Source organism: Microtus ochrogaster, linkage group LG1, assembly GCF_000317375.1.
Source record: "Microtus ochrogaster isolate Prairie Vole_2 linkage group LG1, MicOch1.0, whole genome shotgun sequence".
In the NCBI taxonomy this organism is placed as follows: Eukaryota; Metazoa; Chordata; class Mammalia; order Rodentia; family Cricetidae; genus Microtus; species Microtus ochrogaster.
In genome coordinates, this window is record NC_022027.1 from 3461713 (window position 1) to 3478429 (window position 16717).

General features: G+C 58.1%; 3 protein-coding genes across 8 annotated transcripts in view; 2 read left to right on the plus strand and 1 right to left on the minus strand.

The window, feature by feature from the left end:
* Positions 1 to 3807, minus strand: part of Reep6 (receptor accessory protein 6) — a 5577-nt gene extending 1770 nt beyond the window's left edge. For both annotated transcript variants that reach the window (XM_005359059.3, XM_005359058.3), the window contains exons 1-3: positions 3628 to 3807; positions 349 to 442; positions 123 to 261 (exon numbers count right to left, since the gene is read on the minus strand). In XM_005359059.3, the coding sequence (XP_005359116.1) occupies positions 123 to 261; positions 349 to 442; positions 3628 to 3742 (348 nt within the window). In that variant the 5' untranslated portion in view covers positions 3743 to 3807. The remainder of the gene's footprint in view (positions 1 to 122; positions 262 to 348; positions 443 to 3627) is intronic.
* Positions 3808 to 4280: 473 nt separating this feature from the next.
* Positions 4281 to 12553, plus strand: Pcsk4 (proprotein convertase subtilisin/kexin type 4). Of its 5 annotated transcripts, XM_005359060.3 has the most exons (15): positions 4281 to 4689; positions 4950 to 5054; positions 7482 to 7574; positions 7654 to 7782; positions 7992 to 8068; positions 8165 to 8253; positions 8455 to 8627; positions 8714 to 8926; positions 9847 to 9947; positions 10023 to 10126; positions 10199 to 10316; positions 10542 to 10724; positions 10868 to 10992; positions 11660 to 11782; positions 11908 to 12553. In XM_005359060.3, exons 1-15 carry the CDS (start codon positions 4378 to 4380, stop codon positions 11958 to 11960), a joined length of 1998 nt encoding a protein of 665 aa, XP_005359117.3. In that variant the 5' UTR covers positions 4281 to 4377; the 3' UTR covers positions 11961 to 12553. The 5 variants fall into 5 exon arrangements, with proteins under 5 accessions (XP_005359117.3, XP_026641158.1, XP_026641159.1 ...); XM_026785357.1 differs by having other exon boundaries at positions 10023 to 10316; XM_026785358.1 differs by having other exon boundaries at positions 10023 to 10316; positions 11660 to 11733.
* A 693-nt stretch (positions 12554 to 13246) lies between these two features.
* On the plus strand, positions 13247 to 15464 carry LG1H19orf25 (linkage group 1 C19orf25 homolog). Its single transcript, XM_005359061.2, has 2 exons — positions 13247 to 13575; positions 14094 to 15464. Exons 1-2 carry the CDS (start codon positions 13446 to 13448, stop codon positions 14291 to 14293), a joined length of 330 nt encoding a protein of 109 aa, XP_005359118.1. The 5' UTR covers positions 13247 to 13445; the 3' UTR covers positions 14294 to 15464.
* Positions 15465 to 16717: the final 1253 nt, after the last annotated feature.

Below are 16717 nucleotides of genomic sequence, written 5' to 3' on the forward strand. Positions count from 1 at the left end.
CCCCACACGGGGACACACCACAGTCACACACAGGGCCCTGCCCCACACGGGACACACCACAGTCACACAGGGCCCTGTCCCGCTCCTTTGCTGGTCCCTGCCAGAGTTGATGGCCTGCCCACCTTGCCCGCGTAGTAGAAAGGGAACCAGAACAGGAGTAGATCGCTGAAGAACTCGATCAGGCCGAACAGGGCGTACACCACCCAGTAGGTTAGCCACACAGTATCGTCTTCCTTGGCTGGGCTCTCGATAGCTTTGACTCTGTTGAGATGGGAATGTGAATGTCTGCTCTCTCCCGGGGAGCCCCCAGGAGCCCCCCCCCCCCCGCGGGCTGCCCTCCACACTCACGAAGCATATGCGGGGTATACAAATCCGATGACATTGCACAGTAGAGAGGCCCCGTAGCCGAACAGAAGATACAGGCTTAGCAGCGCGAGAGCCCCTGAGGAGATAGCGTGGCCAGCAATGCCTCTGATGCAGCCTGCAGCCCCTCTTCCCTGGGGACACTCTGGGCAGTGCACCCTCAGTCCCATGTCTGCCACACCTCCTTCATGTCATGGGGAGTGCCCCAGAGCGGGCAGGGACCTTGTTCAGCTCCGGGCTAAGGCTCAGTTTTGGTTTTTTCTTCTTCTTTGAGACAGGGTCTCATAATGCAGCCCTGGCTGACCTGCCTGCTTCCACCTCAGCCCTGGGATTAAAACACTCTGCCATGCTGGCTAAGTTTCTGCTTTTTCTGTTTGATTTTTGAGAATGCGGCTAGTTTTGTAGCCCAAGCTGGCTTTGAACTCTGGCTCCTCCTATCTTAGCCTCTGGAATGCTGGGGTGATAGAGTACACAAGGTCATCCTTGGCTACTAGTGAGGTCAGTGCCAGCCTGGGCTACAAGATGTCTCAAATCCCACTACCTAAAAAGATTTGGGGGATGATGTGGTGGGTAAAATGCCTTTTGTGCAAGCATTATGGCTTTGATTTTGGACCGCAGCGCATACCAACAAGACAAAAATAGGCTTGCTGCCGTGCATAGGCCACCCCAGCACTTGGTGGAGGGTAGCGGAGACAAAGGCTCCTTGAAGGTCATCTGATAATCAATGTTCAGCGAACTTACCGTCTCCAGAGAAAATGGAGAGTGGCCAGCCAGAGGGCTCAACAGGTAAAGGCACCTGCCAAGTAATCAGGGACACCTAATCTGATTGTTGGAACAATGGGATGGAAGGAGAAAACTCTGTGTGTGTGTGTGTGTGTGTCTGTCTGTCTGTCTGTCTGTCTGTTTCTCTGTGTCTTTGTCTCTGTCTGTCACTCTTTCTTGTGCGTGCACTCTAGAAACACCCCAAACAAGCAAGGTTCCGTGATCTACAGTTTCACCTGACCAGGACTCTGCACCAGGCTGGATTGTCCTCGTGCAGGTATGGCTGGTGCTGACTCCCTGACCACACTGTAGGGAACCTTCTTTTGGCCACTAAGATATTCTCAGCAATGAAGAGCCCAGGGCTCCCACGCCATTGCCACTGTGCACTTACTGTTAGAAAGGGCCCCGTGAAAAAGTGCTGGGGGGCACCTAGGGTCTAATCTACTCCAGAGAAGGCCAGAGGCGGGGCTGAGCTGGAGGGGTTGGAAGGGGTTTATCTACCAGAGAGGACCTTTGCCCTCAGGGTAGCTGAGCCTGAGCTGTCTCCTCCTTCCTCCCCCAGACTGTTATCTGCTGGGACACAGGCTTCTGGGTCTAAGGTCAGAGAGTCCCTGCCCCTCCTTCCACCTGCTCTGGGTCTTATCCTGGGATCTGAGACTGAACAGCAGGGGAGCCCCAGCTGGCCCCCGCTGACCAGGGTGACCTCCCATCACTGCCCTGAGTCCAGTGGCTTGCTTCATTTAGTGCCTGGGGGCATAGGATGGCCATTTGGGGCAGTTGAAACCTAAGATTTCTCTATTTAGATAAGGGTCCTGAAGCAGGAAAGGGACGTCACCCCGTCTCCAGCACTGGTGGGGGAAGGGCTGTCCCAGTGTACTGGTCTCCTCAATCTCTTTAACTGCAACCTCAGCAGGAGGAAGATAACCATAGAACCAAAGCTATAGGGTAGAGAGAGGAGGCGGTGACGGAGGGCGTGGGACGAGGACGTGATGGGCAGCTTTCCACCTGTCCTGACTCCTGTGCCTCAGTTTCCTTCCTGATGCCACCCCTCCCAGGGTACTGTGATGCAATTTCCCTAATGATGTGAAAAGCCAGAACAGAGGTCACAGTCTGTACCTGGAACCTGCACAGCGGGACAACAGGCTGTCTCGGGGTGCTGAGTCACCCCGAGAAGCGGGATATCCTGGGATCTGGGCACAGCCATCAGATCCCATACATACTGGGGTGTGGGGGCCCGCCCTCCAGCTGGTAGGGCTGTCTGTCTGGAGAAGGGGCTTCGTGACCTGTGACACAAGTCCTTCACACAGACCCCATGGTCTCGTGAGGCAGGCTGTGGGATTCTGAAGACATAAAGGGAGCACAGGAAAGTCACTTTGGGAAGACACACAGGGGCCCTTACCACACCTGCACAAAGGACCTGGGAATAGCCGGGTGGTGGTGGCGCACGCCTTTAATCCCAGCACTCGGGAGGCAGAGGCAGGTGGATCTCTGTGAGTTCGAGACCAGCCTGGTCTACAAGAGCTAGTTCCAGGACAGGCTCCAAAACCACAGAGAAACCCTGTCTCGAAAAAACCAAAAAAAAAAAAAAAAAAAAAAAAAAAAAGGACCTAGGAATAAAACGGACCTATAATTTGGGTGCTTGGACGGTCCCTCCCTCAGACTCCCCATCCCCCAGATCCCAGCTGGCACCTTAGCTCAACAAATATTGACTCAAAGGTATTGTGTTGGGGCAAAGAGGGGGTGCTGGGTCGGTCTTCATGTTCTAGAAATGCGTGGGATCATTTCTCCGTGAGAACATTCAAGAAGGGGCTGGGAACGCATAGGGGACTGAGTGGGGGTGCTTCTTGTTTCTCCACCCACACAGGGGCCAGGGACTTGGGACCTGGCACGCAGGCTGCACGGGAGAGTGCTTCGAGACACTAGGGTGGCCTTTTCCAAAGACCCTGGAGCACAGGCAGGTAAATTAAAGTCCCTCTTCTCTCCAGAATCTAGAATAAGAACCCGCAGGCAGCTCAGAGTCCCCAGATAACGTCAGGGTCCATGGGGGAACCAGAACATGTTCCCCTTCCGTGGATGGGGTCTCAGGACATCTTGGTTTCCTGTTGGAGACCCAGCTGTGCACCCCTTCCCATGCAGGATGGAACCCTAAATCCAGGTCTGGGTGCCTAGAATCTTATGAGGCCTTTCACCAGGTTAACCAGGGACCTGAGGTAGACACTCCTTCCCGGTCGGAGTCTTTATGGCCTTGTAGAGGCCCTCAGGGTCCTGGGATGTGAACCCCTTTCTGGTCAGAGTCCCCAGGACTTCACGACGGACCCGGGATGTGAGTACCTTTTAGGGATACCACAACTAGCTCTGAGTTTCTAGAACCTCCCATAACTCGTCGGAGACCCAAGACTTCAAGGTGCCCATCCCGGCCATGCACCCTTTCCAGGGATGGAACCCAGGACCTCATGTGCCCGCCTGGGACCCGTGACATGCACCCCTCTCCAGGAGGCTCACCCGCGGCCAGATACCGCTTCTCTACACCGGTCCTGGCTTCGAGCGCTCCGAGCGCTTCGGTGGCAACGTTCTTCTGTTCTAGAAACCGCTCGAAGCGCTGGCGCAGACCGTCCATGGCAGCGGCGGGCCCGGGGCAGGCCACTCAAGCACACCCGCAGCCTCGCGCACCGGCTCCGCCGAGACCGAACAGCCTTCGACTCCCGCGCGCCCGCCCGCCCCGCCCCCGGCCCGCTACTTTCGGGCCCCGGCCCTGGCTCCGCCCCCGGCCCCCGTCTCTGGCCAATAGGAGGGCAAGGCGGACAAAGGAGGTGGGGCCTGCCCCGTTTCCCCCGCCGCATTGCCCTCTGGCCAGGGCGAAGGCCGGACGGACGGTGAGGTGGCCGGAGGGGGCGGGGCACCAGGCTGCCGGCGCGTTGATTGGTCAGTGCCGGTGAGGTGGGTGGAGCTAGATGAGGAACAGGTGGGCGGGGTCCGGCTAAAGACAGCGCTGACTGGACAGACCAAAGAAGGCGGGGTTTATCACAAAGGAGGCGGGACTACACTGGATAAAACGATGCTGATTGGAAGATGTGCGGAGGCAGGGCTAATTCTCGAAGGAGGGGCGTGGAGGAAAGTGGGCGGGGCCAAATAAAAGGTTGAGGGGATCCCTGTGATCTTGCAACTGCTCCTTAGGCCAGATGGAGGGGTTATCCTTGTATAAGTTGGGAAACTGAGGCTCCCGAACGCTTAGGTCTGTGTGGATGTCTCTCCATGTGGGATATTCCCACCCCTCCTGGGTGGGGGCAGAGGGAACCGCAAGGCTCCTTGGGAGCTGAAGGAATCTGGGTTGCTATGGTGTCCGGGATGGGGTGGCTCCCTGAGGCCCCACCCCCCACCCCGCCCCCCGCTATGCGGCCCTTCCCAACCGTGCTGTGGCTGGGTCTGGCTTTGGCCCTCCTGGCTGTGGGGTGGGCTTCAGCCCGGGCCCCCATCTATGTCAGCAGCTGGGCCGTGCGGGTGACCAAAGGTTACCAGGAGGCTGAGCGCCTGGCACGTAAATTTGGCTTCGTCAACCTGGGACAGGTGGGTGGGACCTGGATGGATGGGACCTGGGGTGGGAACCTTAAGGACCTCAGATCTAGACATATGGGAGGGGGTTCCCAAGATCTCCCCAGATACGAAGAACGTGTCAGTGTGCCCCCTCAATGTTTAATTCGGGATCCTGCAGCCCTCATCTGGGCACCTCATTGAGGACTAAAATGCCCCGGAAAGTGCCCTCCATCCTTGGGGACTCTATCAAAGGAGCCAGGTCCCAGCAATGCCTCTGTCCATCACATTCCCAGATCTTCCCTGACGACCAGTATTTCCATCTACGACACCGGGGTGTGGCCCAGCAGTCCCTGAACCCACACTGGGGCCACCGTCTGCGCCTAAAGAAAGAGCCCAAGGTGAGTGAGCCCCTGTTTGCCATCTCCTAAGGCCAACCAAGCCACCTTCTGTCACTCTTGTTTTTATGAATGACCCGTATACGGGTTTGTGAAGTGGGACCTGGTTGGGGAAGCCATGAAGCATTTGTGGGGAGCTCTTACTGAGGGCCCCTGCCCAGCTTCTCAAGGACGGAGCTCTTCTCATGCTGGCCCTTCCCGCTCCAAGCCGTAAGCTGTAGGGAAGGAACTGTGCCCAAGAGAAGAGCCTGGAGTGGATGAGTGTGCGGCGAATCGGGCGCAGAGCCCGTGTGTTTCGGGCGCTCCTCTAGGTCTACCCACATTAGGCCAGTCCTCCACTGGGAACAGCCCGTAGATGGCATTCAAGGAATTGGCACGGAGTTGTGGCAGTGTGCGCCATACACAATTATGAGATACACCGAAGAGGCGTTCGTCTTCAGCACCAGGAGCTGTCTGAGTTGCTGTCCTAGTGCAATGACAGAAATGCCACAACCAAGGCAGCTTAGAGAAGGAAGAGTTTATTAGAACTTTCGGCATCAGAGGGTGAGTCTGTGCCCACCATGTCGGGGAACATGGCAGCAAGCTAGCAGGCTGGTACGCTGGGGCAGTGACTGCTACCTACATCCTCATTCACAAAAGGAGGCAGAGAGAGCCTTCCACCTGCCTCCCAGGCTCTCCTTCTCAAGGCCACACATTTGTAAACTAGCTCAGAGCCTGTGGGACCCTTCTCATGAAAATCTCCTCAGGGACTAAGTGTCTTCAGAGGCCAGAAGAGAATAGAGTCAAACGGGAGGATTAGGGCATTAGGGCGAAGGGACGAGATGAGTTGGACGGGTGGACAGACAGATAGATCAAGTCAGGTTACCCAGGAGAGCGTGGCTCATGAGAGTAAGGAGGAGGTGTGAGGAGAGGGGGACTTGAGCTGGTGTCTGCAGAGCAGCACGGGCAAAGGACCTCGCTCAGGGAGGAGCAGGCTGACTCCTAGAGACCAGAGGGGCGGAGGTGACGGGCTGAGGCTCAGTGGGCGGAGCACTTGCTCAACAAGCCGGTTCCATCCATTGCACTTCCACCAGGCGTTCAAGGCCAGCCTCAGCTACGTGAGCCCCTACCTCAGGAAACAGACATAGAGAGTGAGAGGGTTCAGAGGGCAAGGCGCCTGCTGCCCAGCCTGGCTGAGCTCAGTGCCCAATATCTACAGAGTGGAAAGACAAAACTGGCTCCCATGGTTTTATATGATTTTATTATGTATACAATATTCTGTCTGTATGCCTGAAGGCCAGAAGAGGGCGCCAGACCTCTTTACAGATGGTTGTGAGCCACCATGTGGTTGCTGGGAATTGAACTCAGGACCATTGGAAGAGCAGGCAATGCTCTTAACCACTGAGCCATCTCTCCAGCCCCCTGATTTACATTTTTTAAATGTGTATTTCTTTTGACTAATGTGTATTAGTGTTTCTCCTGCTTGTCTGTGTACCATGGACAGATGCAGGTGCTGAGGAGTCAGAAGAGGGCACAAGATCACTTGGAATCTGTCCCAGATGATTGTGAGCCGCCATGTAGACACTGGAGATTGAACCCCGTCCTCCGCAAGAGCAGCCAGTGCTCTAAATTACTGAGCCATCTTCCAACCCCGATAGTTCTTTGGCTTTCACATATGCTCTGGTGCACATATATGTGCACATACACACAGAGGAGAGAGAGGAGGGAAGAGGAAGGGGGAGAGGGGGAGAGGGCAGAGAGGGGGAAGAGAGAGGGAGGGAGAGAAAGAGAGGGACGGGGGAGAGAGAGAGGGAGGAGGGAGAGAGGAAGGGCGGAGAGGGAGAGGGGGGAGAGAATGGGAAGAGAGAGAGAAAGAGGGAAGGAGAGGGAGAGAGAGACGGGGGGGGGAAGAGGGAGAGGGAGAGAGGAGGAGAGAAAGGGAGAGAGGGGGGAAGAGTGGGGGGGAGAAGGGGAGGAGAGAGAGAGAGAACAAATGAAAAACAAGAGAGAACAGACACACGAAGGCAGTGGAAGCTGTCGTGGGGTAGGGGTGTCCTGACCCAGAAACTGTTGAGGTGGTGGATTTTCAAAGTTCTGCTGGGTTGGGGGTGACCTCAGCTTCCAACAGGGGATTTCCAGGCCAGCTGTGGCTCTGCAATGTGACCTTGTCCAAAACAAAAACTAGTGCCACAGGAGGGAGTCAGCAGGACTAGGCAAGAAGGAGTAGGTGGGGACCAGAAGACCCACACCCATCCCCAGTGGCTTCATGCAGGCATCTCAGCCTCAGCAGTTTCTGAGAACACGGCTTGAGGAGCATGGGCACCCAAAGAGAAGTTCAAGCCAACGTTCCTATCTCTCAGCAAGCACCTCCATGGAGGCTCAGAGCCCTCCTGCTGCATCCCACAGTCCTAGAGGTAGTGATGATCCAGCACAGCCCGTGTCCCTCTGCAGGTGCAGTGGTTTGAGCAACAGACTCTGAGGCGGCGGGTGAAGCGCTCCTTGGTGGTGCCCACGGACCCCTGGTTTTCCAAGCAGTGGTACATGGTAAGCACTTGGGCTGGGCCGAGTGGACAGGGGCCAGCTTGAACCCCATTGACCCCAGGTTCATCTTGGTCTGTTTTAGAACAACGAGATACAGCCAGATCTCAACATTCTGAAGGTTTGGAACCAGGGACTGACCGGCCGGGGAGTGGTGGTCTCCATCTTGGATGATGGCATTGAGAAGGACCACCCCGACCTCTGGGCTAATTATGTAAGTACCGGGCTGGGGAGACGGCTCAGAGGTCAGGAGCATTGGCTGTTCTTCTTAGAGGTGCCCTCTTCTGGCCTGCAGGTGTAATGCAAGCAGAACACTGTATACATAATTATGTGAGCCCTCCAGGGGTCTGGGCAGCAGGGCTGGTCCCCAGATCCAATCAGGTTCACCTCCTTTCCATCTTTCTTTCCCTGACTGCTCTCCAGGACCCTCTGGCCAGCTATGACTTCAATGACTATGACCCAGACCCCCAGCCTCGCTACACACCCAGCGATGAGAACCGGTAAGCTAGGCGCTGGTGTACCAGGGATTCCCTCAGCCGGTGGAAATGCCACGGTGGGCTGTGACATGGCTACTTTCCCCCTTGCCCTGGAATCAGGCATGGGACCCGCTGCGCTGGGGAGGTGTCTGCCACAGCTAACAATGGCTTCTGTGGTGCTGGTGTGGCCTTCAACGCCAGAATTGGAGGTACCAGGGGTGGAGGCTGGGGGATATGAGGATAAGCTTGATCAATAGAGGAACGCCACTCCCAACCCCTCCCCCGTTCCCACCACGGGTTGCTGGGCAGTGCCAAGCCCCAAGCTGAGCGTGACTAAAAGGTGGCAGGGAGGTAGCCTAGTAGGGCAAGCAGTGTTGGTGCTGGCGCAAGGCCCACGCCCACCCGCGCAGGCGTGCGCATGTTGGACGGCACCATCACGGACATCGTGGAGGCGCAGTCCCTCAGCCTGCAGCCGCAGCACATACACATCTATAGCGCCAGCTGGGGGCCCGAGGATGACGGTCGCACGGTGGACGGACCAGGCATCCTCACTCGGGAGGCCTTCAGGCGTGGCGTGACCAAGGTGCACAGGGAGCGCACCGTGGGCGGAGGGGCTCCAACCCTGAGGTTGAAGGGCTGACCTCTTCTCCGGGGTCACTTCCCACGCAGGGCCGCCAAGGACTGGGTACACTGTTCATCTGGGCCTCGGGAAACGGTGGCCTCCATTACGACAACTGCAATTGTGACGGTTACACCAACAGCATCCACACGCTGTCGGTGGGCAGCACCACGCGGCAGGGTCAAGTGCCCTGGTACAGTGAGGCCTGCGCCTCCACGTTTACCACCACCTTCAGCAGCGGAGTGGCCACCGACCCACAGATCGTGAGCACCCAGCCAAGCCCGCAGCAAGGCCCCGCCCCCGTAGAGACCTCACCAGACCCCGCCCCCAGGCTTCAACCTGGCAGATGGCCCACCCACAAGACCTAGCCCACACAGGCCTGCCCCTCCCGACCCGGCTAGGGATCACAGCCCCTCCGACCCCCTCCAAACTAGACGCAACCCTGTCGGCCCACTTAGCAACTCCTCTGCCTCCCTGAGCAAGATCCGCGCCAATGCCTCTGCTGGAGTCGGCTCCCTGGTCTCGCACGCCACACGTCAAACACGGGGCCTCTGCCCCCTACCCACCTGGTGTCTGCAGTTGTGCTTCCTGCCTCCGCACTTCTGTCCCCCAGACTGAAGTCTCAGAATTTGGCACTTTTTCTTTTCTTGGTGTTTTCGAGTCAGGGTTTCTCTGTGTAACCGCCCTGGCGGTCTTGGAACTCGCTCTGTAGAGCAGGCTGGTCCCGAACTCAGAGAGTTGACTGTTCTTGCCTCCCAAGGGCTGGGATTAAAGGAGTGCGCCACCACTGCCGGGCTGGTTTTCGTTTTTTTGTGTTTTTTTTTTTTTTGTTTTTTTTGAGATGTAGGGCAGTGTATCATTATGAACTCAGTGCTCGGTGGTTTTGGAAACTAGTCCTTAGTCCTCAGTACTTGTTAAACCTAGTCATTCGTATTCACCATACATAAACCAGGCTAGCCTAGAAGTCCCAGCTACGCCTGCCACAGCTCCACAAGTGCTGGGTTTGAGCGCCTGCATCACCCGGCCCGGCTGGGGCTTTTAGTACCCTTTGAGCTTAGTCCTCGGTGTCTTCCTACTTAGCTCAATCTTCAGCACTTTGTGAACTTAGTCCCCAGTACCTTCCAAACAAATCCTCCATCTGGGCCGCCACTGGGCTCAAGATCCCTCTACTGTCTGTCACCAGGTCACCACGGACCTGCACCACCAGTGTACCGACAAACACACGGGCACCTCGGCCTCCGCCCCTCTGGCCGCTGGCATAATCGCTCTGGCTCTGGAGGCCAAGTAGGTGACCTGGGGCCCCGCCCACCGCCCCGCCCCCACGGGCGGCGCCCGGCTCACCCGCCCTCGCCCCCCCAGCCCGCTCCTGACCTGGAGGGACCTACAGCACCTGGTGGTCCGCGCGTCCAGGCCGGCGCAGCTACAGGCGGAGGACTGGAGGATCAACGGCGTGGGGCGCCAAGGTGCGGCGGGGCCAGGGAGGGGACCGGGGTGCCGTGCATGCAGGGCGAGTGACGGCTACCCCTCCCGCGCAGTGAGTCACCACTACGGCTACGGGCTGCTGGACGCAGGGCTGCTGGTGGACCTGGCTCGCGTGTGGCTGCCCACGCAGCCACAGAAGAAATGTGCCATTCGGGTGGTGCACACCCCAACGTGAGGGAGGCCCCGCCCCCACCCCGCCCCACTAGGGGAAGCCCCAGCCACGACCACTGGAGGGAGGCCCCCCCCCACATTCCAAGGAGGCAGGGAGGATGTCCCAAAACCTCAGTTTACCCATCTAAGGGAGGAGAGTGCCCTCAGGTCCTTCGACCCCCCACCCCCACCCAGACCCGCCACCGGGCCCACAGCAGGCCCCCAGGACCGTCCTCACCTTACCAGCTCCATCCTGCCTCGGATGCTGGTGAGGAAGAACGTGTCCGCGTGCTCCGATGGCTCGCACCGCCTCATCCGCTCGCTCGAGCATGTGCAGGTCCAGCTGTCACTCTCCTACAGCCGCCGCGGGGACTTGGAGATCTCACTCACCAGCCCCATGGGTACACGCTCCACACTCGTGGCCATCAGGTGTGAGATCCTCCCAAGGGACCCTGTGGGCTAGTGGAGTCCTGCCTAGCCTCCTGCAGGTGGTACCCTACGCGGGTGGGACTCAGAAGACACGTGTTAGCCACCATCCTTCCTGTCTCTCCCGTGTCACCCTTTGGCCACAGACCCTTGGATATCAGCGGCCAAGGCTACAAGAACTGGATCTTCATGTCCACCCACTACTGGGATGAGGACCCACAGGGCCTGTGGACCCTGGGTCTGGAGAACAAGGGCTACTATTTTAACACAGGTGAGAGAGTGGGCTGTGGCTGCCAGGCTGTGGCTGTCGGGCTGTGGCTGCAGGGCTGGGGACTCTGTTTTGGTTGACCTACAGCTACAGGTCTCACAACCCAGTGGTTTTCTCAGAGAGTCCATGTAACAGTTACTTTAGCACACAGTAGGTGTTGTTACCTAGAGGATGGTTGAGTCCCAGTCACTGGTACACAGTAGGGCAACGTGGGGGAGGGAGGCTCTGGCCACTGGCACACAGTAGGTGTACTAACATGGGGGAAGTGTGGATCTGGCCATTGGTGCATAGTAGGTATAAGGTTCCCTGAAGGAAGTGGATGGTGGTGGGGGTCTGAGCACAGCGGCACACAGTAGGTGCAGTCACCTGAGGAAAGGAGGGAAGCCTGGCAGTAGGTGTGCAAAAACCTGGAAGAATCACAGGGGTGGTCTGACCAGGGGTAAGTAACACGTTATTATCTTCTGGAGGGGTATAATGAGGTTGGCCACTAGCACACAGTAGGTGACTCTACCTTGGGAAGCTGGGGAGTCTGGCCACTAGCACACAGTAGGTGGATAGCAGCCAGGCTCAGCTGACATGGCCCTGGGTGGGAGCCACTGAGACTGGCTACAGAGCCAGGCAGGCCACTGACAGCATGTCCCCCTTGGTGCCCACCGTGACCCCTGCCCAGGAACTCTGTTCTACTACACGTTGCTGCTGTATGGGACGGCCGAGGACATGACAGCGCGGCCTCAGGGCCCCCAGGTGACCAGCCGCACGTGTGTGCAGAGGGACACAGAGGGGCTGCGCCAGGGTGAGTGGCCGCAGCGCATGGTCACTTGTTGGGGGAGGAGGCGCAGCAGCCCCGGGATGGGCAGGCGGGCACTGGTTGTACCTCCAGCTGCAGCCTCATCCCTGTCTCCCTTCTGCCCCATACAGGAATTCACGGTTCCTCCACCACCCTGGCCTGGCTCTGCCTCATCTCTAGCTGAGAGTGATGGTGGCTCTACAGCCACACAGAACAGCCAGTGACCGAGGGACAGGCCAGCTGTCACCTTCCTCTTCACCTGCTGAGGCAGCTGACCTGCAACTATGCTGCCTGTCCCCTGTTCTTCATGCTGGACGAGCTCCAGAGCTCCTTCAAGGCCTGCTACCTCTGGCGGCCATCCCAGCTACCAGTCCTGGGCCATCATGCTGGCCCGGCTGGCCAGGGCCTTCAGGAGACCCCTCTCGGCTTGAGGAAGGCCCACCTACCCTAGGCTAGACACCCCAATGCCCGAGACCCTGAAGGCTGGGGAACCAGAGATGCCTGACTCAAAGAACAGAGGGCGGTACCTGAAGGCCCCGCTCCCAGGCTGGAATAGGACCCTGCCCCAGAAGGCCTTGGCAGATCAGCAGCAGCCCACTGCGTGGGCCATGGCTACGCCCAGTGGAAGAGGTGTCTCCTTACGCATTTTGGAGCAGGACAAGGGGTGCAGTGGACAGAGGTCAAACCACAGCCACTAAACATCTGTCCCTTCCTGCCCAGAACCGTCCACAAGCCCCATGTCTGACCTCATAGCTGGCAAATAAAAGTTAAATAGATGTCAAGTTTGTGGTGTTCTTCAGGGTAGGGGATGCCCAGGGTCACCCAAATAAGACAAGGGCCCCTGGAGGACTACTGAGCCATAAAGGGAGTAAAGAGACTACTCCAGGCTCAGAGACCCCCGGTGGGAGGAGAGAGCCTGGGCCAAAGTACGGTCCACAGCCCATTCCAGTGCCGAAATACAGCACAGCCACAACGAGCAGACTAGCTGAGATACCACAGCCACGAGCAGAAGACTAGCTCTTTTCTCCCTTTCTTTCGTGGATGTTGGTGTGCTGGTTTTCGAGACAGAGTAATTAACTCACTCTAGACCAGGCTGGCCTTGAACTCAAGAGACCCACCTGTCTCCGCCTCCTGAGTACTGGGATTAAATGCCTGCGCCACCACTCAGGACAAGGAAACAAGGTCCCTGGAATACATTACCCTGTGGATAGGCACCACCCAGTATTTATTGAACGCCCACTGTGTACCTGGCAGTGGTTAGTTTCTGCCCAACCAGGGGGACGCGAACTCACGCTCAGCACTCGCGCCTCCTGCCATTCGTGGTCAGGGGAAGCCTTTGATCCTTTTAGACAGCTCTTAGGAACGTCTAGGCCTAGGGCTCTTTAAGACCGCGGAGGGGTTTCCAGAGGAGCGGAGTTGGAGAGGACCGGAAGTGCAAGAACGCAACGGCGCTCAAACAGGAAGCGGAAGTGGTGGCGATTTGGAATAGGAGTTTTATGGGGCTCAGTTAGCCCGGGTTTAAAGCAAACTCTGAGACCCCGGGAGAGGAGAAGGCGAGACGAGGAATGGGCCTCGGCACAGGGCCATAACGGGTGCATAGAGGTTCGCAGGGTGGGAAGGCCAAGTGGAGAGCGGACCTGCTGCCAGCGCGCGCTCCTCCGCCTGCAAGATGAGCTCCAAAGGCAAGAAACGCGTGGTGCTGCCCACGCGCCCCGCGCCGCCCACGGTGGAGCAGATCCTGGAGGACGTGCGAGGGGCGCCCCCCAACGATCCTGTTTTCACCGCCCTGGCCCCAGAAGGTAGGAGAACGCGAAACTGCGGGGTCCCAGCCTGTCCGAGTCGGGAGCAAACCTGATTGCAGCCAGGCCCCAGGGACGAATCTTTTGCTTCTCTGCTAGCGGCCTCTCTGACTCTGTCATGTGGGGTCACCAGAAGCAAAGGTGAAGGGCCGGCGAACTTGATGACTTAAGCCAACCTAGGAGTCGGGAGCGGGAGGATTGCTGTGGGTTCAAGACCTTGTCTCAAAGGGAAAAAGTTAAAAAGCCCAAGCCCAGTGGCTCCTACGTGGAAATCTGGGGAAACGATACTTGCAGGGGCTGTTTTCTGTGATTCCCCTAGAATCCAGGAACCCAAGCAGTCCTGGGTGGGACATCAAGGGTCCTGTCCTCTGGGTGACTCCGAAGCATGGGGTTTTGTCAGGCCTGTAACTGACTATTTTCTAGGGCCTAGACAGGTCTCATGTAGCCCAGGCAGGCTCCAACAAACTGTGTAGCCAAGGAGGACTTCCAACCCCTGACCCACCGTTTCTCCTCTCCAGAACCCCCAGATCTATCTCCAAGGGCCGAGGACCCTGAGGCCCGGCTCGAGCAACTCTACCAACAAAGCCGGGCCTATGTGGCCATGAACGAGAGGCTGCGGCAGGCGGGGGACACACTGAGGCAGAAGTTCGAGGACCTTCGGCAGGCTGATAAGAGGCTAGAACAGGATGTTAGCCATGTGACCTCAGCCACCTCCTAGAGACGAGGCTACACCTGAGGCCGTCTGTCCAGCGCCGGGCACCTTGGCAGCCTTTGTTTCCTCTTCCATCCTTGATGGCCTCCAAGTTGAGGTGGGACTTACGGACATGGCCACCTCCTCATTCATGGGGGCATCAGCCTGGATGGTGTCTAGGACTTGACGGAGGTCGGGGCTCAGAACCAACTTGCCCCACAGTGGCCAGCCCTCTGCTCCTACTTCCGCCTCATATTGGCCTGGGCAGCGAGAGTCTCCATCCCCAGCATCTGCAGCAGGCCAGAACCTGTATGTCCAGCCTCACCGTGGTTGACTGCCTCCTTCTGGCTCGGGTCCTGCAGGGTCCTGCTGTCTTGCCTGCTCTCTGGTCTCATCTCCCTGGGGTGGAGGGAACTCGGCTAGGGGGTTTTCACTCTGGGGAGTCCAGGAGTACGGGAGGAGCCCAGAGGCGGGGTGACAGTGCACGGATCCCTGCGGGGGCCTGTGTCCTGCAGGCTCTGCTGGACACCCACAGGACCCCTCTGTGGTGGACTTTACCCTCTGGACTGGGGCTTCAGTTGACCTTGCTGACCCGCTGCTCTGGAGTGAGCAGGCTCTGTTTTTGGAAAATCAGAGAAAATTCTGGGTCTCACCCCCCCCCCCGTGAGCTGGACCCTGGATCACTAGGGCCCAAGTCCACTGCAGCCCCTTTGCGCCTTAGGCGCTGCCCACCCCACACACTTCCTCACGTCCCAAGCTGACTGGGACTGTTTGGCTTGTGACTTATTCCTGCCGTTCCCATTCCTAGTGGTCACAGACTGTTTACTCTGGGTTCCCGGATCCCGGCCCCCACAGTTTGTCAGTGGCTGATGTCCAAAAGCAAATAAATGGCCAGGTGTGGTTTGGCTGACCCTGACGCGACCTTGTCGGTCTGCAGGGAGCTTGGGCCCCTGCACCAGCAGCACCTTGTAGCTGCAGTAGAAGGTTCTAGAATGACCTCCCCCATCCAGAGCCCGTGTGAGCCCGTGTTGACGATTAACAGCCCAGAGCGACTCAATGGCTTGCTTTATTAAAGATGTGAACGAGAACCAGAAGCCAGGCTGGGTGTCCTGCCAGGTTGTCTACATGGGGTGGGGGTCAGTATGTACAGAATATTAACCCTGTAGGACGGGACAGAGGGGGGCAGCAGCAGAGGATAAACCAACCAGGTGTGAGCAGGGGGGTGACATTGGCCGCCGGACAGTGTGAAAGACAGGACAGGAGGTGAGGTAATCAGGCGTGTCGCCCTGTTCAAGCACCCAGTGGACCACTGGTCTCCAGCTCAGGGTGCCTGCAGCCATTGCCAGCCTAGAGGACAGCAGACACTCCAGAGGTCGACTGGCCCCGCCCCCTGGCTTTGGTTAACCCTTCAGAAGCCACTGTTCCATGCCAGCTCTTCCTACCCTGGTCTGGATGTTGCTCTGTAGCTTGTGTGTCCCCAACTGTGTGGGGTGGAGAAGGCAAACATGGCCGACAGGGCAGGAGGCTAGAAGAATGATGGGCCTTGCGTGCTGGTGCCATGGTCCAGCCTCTGCTCCACCTGAGGTCTCACAGTGCGTGGTTTACAGGTTTAGTCTGCAGATAAGGTTCCCCCTCTCCAGCCCCAGCTGGACATCTGCCTCCTGCTGTGTCCCACCACGGGGGCGCCCTGGGGTACGTGGTGGGTACCTTGCTGCTTTAGCCGCTCCCTGCCAGTCCCCCACAGAGCCCTGTCCAGCAGGCAAGGTCCTGGGATTGAAGATTTGGTATCTGGTGTTCCCGCTGTGGAGTCGGCCGTAGTGGTGCCCCCTAGTGGTCAGTGTGCCCGGGTGTGATGGCAATGGTGATTGTGGATCTGTCAATCCCCCCCCATAAGAAGGACTTGGGGAGGGACAGCGGCGTCTGTGGTCCTTCCCAGGACCTTCTTAAAACCACTTCCCTCAGCAGGGGCTTGAGACCAGCTCAAGGAGCAGTGTCCTTCTCTGGGAGCAATTCCTGCCAATGGCCGTGGTTACAGGTCCCACAGGGGAGAGGTTGTTGGTGCTCTCTGCAGGAAGACACACTGAGCTGAGACCCACAGCCTGGGTCCTCAGAGGCCTGCCTACCTTGCTCTTATCGGCCTCCATCTTGATCCCTGTTTTCCCACCTGGATTCCAGACTTGGCGAGCCAGGGATGAGGATCCTACACCCTGACACTTCCATGGGAAGGACCAGGCTCCCCCCTGCGGACGCTGGCTGCCTAGTCCTGCTCCCTTGAGCCCCCAGAGCTGTCCAGCTGGCAGCCAGTGTGTCCTCAGAACTAGTCCCTCCTCTGATAGTGAAGGGACACAGGGCCAGCGGGTCCCCAGAACTAGTCCCTCCTCTGTGATAGTGAAGGGACACGGGGCCAACGGGTCCCCAGAACTAGTCCCTCCTCTGTGATAGTGAAGGGAC

Coding starts and splice junctions, on each gene's coding strand:
- Pcsk4 (XM_026785357.1), top strand. CDS start 4,378: ATGTGGGATATTCCCACCCCTCCTGGGTGGGGGCAGAGGGAACCGCAA. Junction 7,575..7,653: donor TTTCCAAGCAGTGGTACATG/GTAAGCACTTGG, acceptor GGTCTGTTTTAG/AACAACGAGATACAGCCAGA. Junction 10,725..10,867: donor TCCACACTCGTGGCCATCAG/GTGTGAGATCCT, acceptor CTTTGGCCACAG/ACCCTTGGATATCAGCGGCC.
- LG1H19orf25 (XM_005359061.2), top strand. CDS start 13,446: ATGAGCTCCAAAGGCAAGAAACGCGTGGTGCTGCCCACGCGCCCCGCG. Junction 13,576..14,093: donor CACCGCCCTGGCCCCAGAAG/GTAGGAGAACGC, acceptor TCTCCTCTCCAG/AACCCCCAGATCTATCTCCA.